This window comes from Colius striatus, chromosome 3, assembly GCF_028858725.1.
Source record: "Colius striatus isolate bColStr4 chromosome 3, bColStr4.1.hap1, whole genome shotgun sequence".
In the NCBI taxonomy this organism is placed as follows: Eukaryota; Metazoa; Chordata; class Aves; order Coliiformes; family Coliidae; genus Colius; species Colius striatus.
The window spans coordinates 85,748,672-85,753,593 of NC_084761.1; the positions used below are offsets into that span (position 1 = coordinate 85,748,672).

Genomic DNA, 4,922 nt, shown 5'->3' on the forward strand with positions numbered 1-4,922 from the left:
GGGCTGCAAAGAGTGAAGCTCCCTGACCAGTACATATTTAAAGGAGAAAGATTACATCACAGAGCCACCATCAGAAATAGTCTAGTCAAAAACTAAAGAGTAGCAATAGAAAGTGGCAATTTGGCCAGTTTTCTGTATTGTGCTAATCATATTCCCATATTCTAGGGGCAGGCTTAAAAAATGCCTTCCTTCATATCCAAAATATTACTGTTTCTAATGTTCTGTGCAAAGCTGTTACATAAACCCACTAATGCAGATGCCATCTTCTTGCATCCCCGTGTTGTCCCATCCTCTTATTCCTGAAACCCAGGCAAGTAAAGCCTCAATGAGGCGAAAAGCAGCTGTGCTAAGCATCTTCTTGTACACATCTACCCCTCCACCACACCTGCAGGGAACTGGATCCAAGGCAACTGCCACACCACCAGCACAGGAATTATTCTGAAGGGGAAAGGCTTCTTGCGGGATGGTGGGGTGGGTGTAGGGGGGAGTGCACTGTGCACTGCTGCTATTGAAACTTCTGCTGCTGGATGCTGCACCACACTGCACAACTTGTTGGCACACATGTGAGAGATCATGTCCCCCCTCCTCATTTCCCTGGGCTGTTTCTGATCTGCTATCGACAACTGGATGAAATAAAGGCATTGACTGGGAGCTGGAATCAGCACTAGGTGCTTGCACCTCTTTAATCTGGGTATTATAGGATTTTGGCACAGATCTGCTAAGCTAACATGTTGTTCTAGCCTTAAAATTTGAGCAGTAACTAGAAAATGCAAATCCTAAATTTTGTTTGGGATAATTCATCACTGCATCATGAGAAGCAGCTTCTTTCATTTTTATTTGGGAAAACTATTTTCTTCTGGGACAGTTTATCCAACCATCAAGGCAAGAACTAGGGTTAACTCCTAGCAACATACAATTGCTTTAGTAGAGAAATGACAACTTACTCACCCTCAATGTCAAGCTATTAGTAGGGTGAACCTAGTTCTGCACATGGGTTTTCTGTTTTTGAAGCTCACTATACCAGTCACAATATCCTTTTCTGAGGACAATGATAAAGGAATATTACATTGAGATTAAAGGAATCACTCAGCAACATGTGACAAGCAGTTGAAAAGACAATCCCAAACGACTACATAACCAATTAATATTAAAATCTACACAGAAAAAACATTGCTTACCGAGAAAAGCGGATTGTGGCACATGTAACCACATAACTCTTGTGCTTCTTCCACCTCTTATCCTAAGGGGAGGTAAGACATTTCCCCAGCCAGCATTAGGGGTTTGACTTCCAAAGAGGCTCAGTCCTAACCACCTAACACTCACAAACCCCAGCAGCTACTTAACTAACTTCCCTTAAAGCATGCTGACTACTGCAGATCTTATATTTTTTTCCCCCCCCTTATATCATATAGGGGCCTCCAGTTCCCAGTTAGGCAGTATGGGGAGACCACAGGTGAGTCTGGTCAGGACCATTAGGAGGGAGTACTGCCATCACCTGCAACTCAATTTAAATCTGCTCAGCTCATGGCAGAGATATTTTTAAAGCATAAAATAATTCAAATGTTGTTCATTTTGTGAGCCAAAACTTGAGATGATATTGGTATTGCTTTTCCTACCCTTGATCATTTGTCTTGGAAATAAGTTCATTTTTTATTTCTGTGCTGAAAGCTTATGAACATTCTTAAATACAATATTCCATTTGGTGCAAATGTTTCAATAGAAACAGAGCTTAAAATACTTTTTACAGTTTTTAAAGATGGTTTAAAATGTCATGTAGAGTTAAAGCACTTCCAGGCTATTTAAGCTTCAGTTAATAAGTAAATAAACACAAAAATACATCATCAGTTTTTTCTTTTCTTGGTTTGAATGAGCTCTCTAATGTCTACACTGGGAATGCAGATTATTAGCATCATTTTCAAACACAGTTACCAGGTTTAGACACATTCAGCTCCTAATTCTATCACCAAACTCTTCTCATTAATAGTATCTTCAAAAAATTAAGTTCAAGTATAGAATTAAGTGGAAACCTCTAATAGCTTGCAGATGTGTATACTTGATATTCTTAGCTGCAGAGAGGGATAGCATCAATGATAAGATTAAGAAGAAAAACAGGCAAAAATCAATGTCAGTAGAGCCACATAAAAGAGTTCATTTAAGTCAATCATTCCTATGAGCCTTGCTTTTATTCAAAAATTGTATTTTCTATACAAACTACTTTGCTTTTAAAATAATAGAGTTTAGCTGTTAGTCACTCTAACTCTTCAAATAGGAATGTTAAAGTTTGAATACTTGTAAACATTTCAGGGTGATAGATGAAAGATAATAACCCCTTGATCACTGTAACTTTTATTTATTCATTTGGGAACATGGCAAGGATATCACAGGCAACAATGCCACCTAGAACATGGATTTCACATAAACTGTTTTGGCATAAAAATGCATTTAAATAATCATCCAAATCACCACCTCACTGTTTTCATCTTTAAAACAAAACAAACAAACAAACAAACAAAATCAACCAAAAAACAACAGAGAAAAATAAACATTAGATCTGAACAAGCGAACAGCGTGGAATTTTATTCTATTCAATCTCTGTGCCACATCTGTCCCTGATTTTAGGAGTTGTAACACTCAGCACTGATGATGGCACCTTTAATTTGCAAATACATTACAAACATGAACTGATTGTAATTATACCACCACAGCTAATGAACGGTGGACTGCCCAGCCTGCTCTCAGCCTGGGGAAGTGCTGAACCAAGTTTGTGCTGCCAGCTCCCTGCACGAGCGTCTTCATTCTGCAACGTGCTGCACGTAGGAGTCTAATGAAGTGACTGACCAAACTAGAGAATAAAATCAAGCAGGTTTTTCCACTCAGTGCTAATATTTTATTTATAATCCAAGAAGATCTGATGAGGGCAGGATGCAAGTTAATGTAAACCATTTGGAGTGAAAGGTATTATTTTGCCTAGTGAAATCTCCCTCTCACAGTCCAGCTCACAGACTGAGTCAGTGGCAATCTCATGGTCAGGGGAGATCTGGGACATCCTATCAAAGAGGTCCTCACGATTTTCCTCACCTTCAACCACATTTGGGATCATGTTAACATAAGCAGTCACTATCTCCTTATGGAAAAGGGTGTCCTGATTGTAAGAGATCAGCTCATTGCTTATATTAACAGTCTCCACTGCAGTACTGGAGCAAAACTGACCACATCCCAGGAGGCTGGAGAAGACTTTTCTAAAGTCAGCATTGAAGGCATAGATGATGGGGTTGAGAGAGGAATTGGCCCAACCAAACCAGACAAAGATATTAAAGGTAGTCTCACTGACGCAGGGAAGGCCAGCATGGGGGTCACTGGGTGGACTCTCGCAGAAGGGAACCATGCAGTTCAAAATGAAGAACGGCAACCAGCAGCAAACAAAGACGCCCATGATGACAGAGAGAGTCTTCAACACCTTGGTCTCCTTCCTGATGGAGGACTTGAGGCTTGTGTGATGGTGGCAGTCAACATGGCTGCTCCGGCAGCTCTGCGCGTGCTCAGCTGCCCTCTCCAGGGAAGAGATACGACGGATCTGCACTTGGGCAATGCGGTAGATTCGAGTGTAGGTAACTATCATGATAGCCACTGGGATATAAAAACTGATCAAGGAGGAGGAAATAGCGTAAGTCCTGTTGAGGCTGGAGTCACAGCTCTCTGATGATCCAGCAAGGGTCTCATTGCTGTCCGAGGTCTGATCAGAGGGACTCATAGCTGCTAACGCCACCCATGTGGTGCTCATGTCTTCTGCCCAGGTGGTAACAGCACTGGCTGCCACCCAGCCAATGCCATCTCCAATATTACCGGTGGCACGAACATCCCCACCTTTGTGCCAGTTGAGCTGGACGGGGATGAAGGAGATGAGCACTGACAAAGCCCACGCCACGCTGATCATCACTAGGGCCAACCGCTGGGTCATCTTCCTCTCATAGCGGAAAGGGCTCGAAATAGCCCAGTACCTGTCCACGCTGATCACGCACAGGTTCAGGATGGAGGCTGTGGAGCACATGATATCGAAGGCCACCCACACATTGCAGAAAGCCCCAAAGGGCCAGTACCCCGCCACCTCAGCCACCGCCTTCCAAGGCATGACCAGCAGAGCCACCAGCAAGTCCGAGACAGCCAGGGACACGATGAAGATGTTGGTTACCTTGCTCCTCAGGTGTCGGTAGCGGACGATGGCCGCGCACACCAGCACGTTCCCAAAGAGGGTCCAGAGGATGAGCAGGGCCAGCAGGCTGCCCGCCGCCACTTGCGCCGCTCCGGGGGTGGCCGTCGGGCCCCGCGCCCCGCCGGGGGACCCCGCAGCCGGCGGCCCCGCGCTCCGGCCGCCCCGCAGCATGGCCGGCGGCTCCCGGGGCGCGCCGAGCTGCCAGCGCCGCCCCGCCGCCCGGCCCCATGGGGCCGCTGCCCCGCCGCCACCCCTCTGCCGGATGCCCCCTCGCCTCTCCCCGGCCCGCCGGCACCGCTCTGCGGCTCCGCGCCGAGCGGGGCCCCTGTCCCGCGCTCCGCGTCTGGGCGCGGGTCCCCCTGCTCGAGGTCTCTGCCCCGCCGCCCTTGGCTGGGCTCCCCGCTCCGCGGCTCGCCGCGTTCCCCTGCTCCGTTCCGTGAATCCCGGCTTCGCTCGCCGCCCCGCGTCCTCTCGCTTGCGCTCCCCGCCCCGCGCTTCGGGCGAGCAGCCTGCCTGGGTCCCCGCTCCGCGCCCGCCCCTCGCGGTGGCCGCTGCGAGTGGCTCCCGGCTGAGCTGCCGTCTCCGCCCGCCCCGCGCCCGCCGGGACTCCCGGCGCTGCGGTGCGGCTCCGCCGCCGCTCCCCGGCTCCCCCGCCGCCCGCTCCCCGGGCTGGCCCGCCCGCCCCCGCCGCCCTCTGAGCATGCTCCGGCGC

General features: G+C 48.4%; 1 protein-coding gene across 1 annotated transcript; it reads right to left on the reverse strand.

Annotated features, from left to right (window-relative positions):
- Positions 1 to 2,929: 2,929 nt before the first annotated feature.
- On the reverse strand, positions 2,930 to 4,381 carry DRD5 (dopamine receptor D5). Its single transcript, XM_061993388.1, has one exon. The coding sequence runs from the start codon at positions 4,379 to 4,381 to the stop codon at positions 2,930 to 2,932; it is 1,452 nt and encodes a 483-aa protein (XP_061849372.1).
- Between the last annotated feature and the right edge of the window lie 541 nt (positions 4,382 to 4,922).

Coding starts and splice junctions, on each gene's coding strand:
- DRD5 (XM_061993388.1), bottom strand. CDS start 4,381: ATGCTGCGGGGCGGCCGGAGCGCGGGGCCGCCGGCTGCGGGGTCCCCC.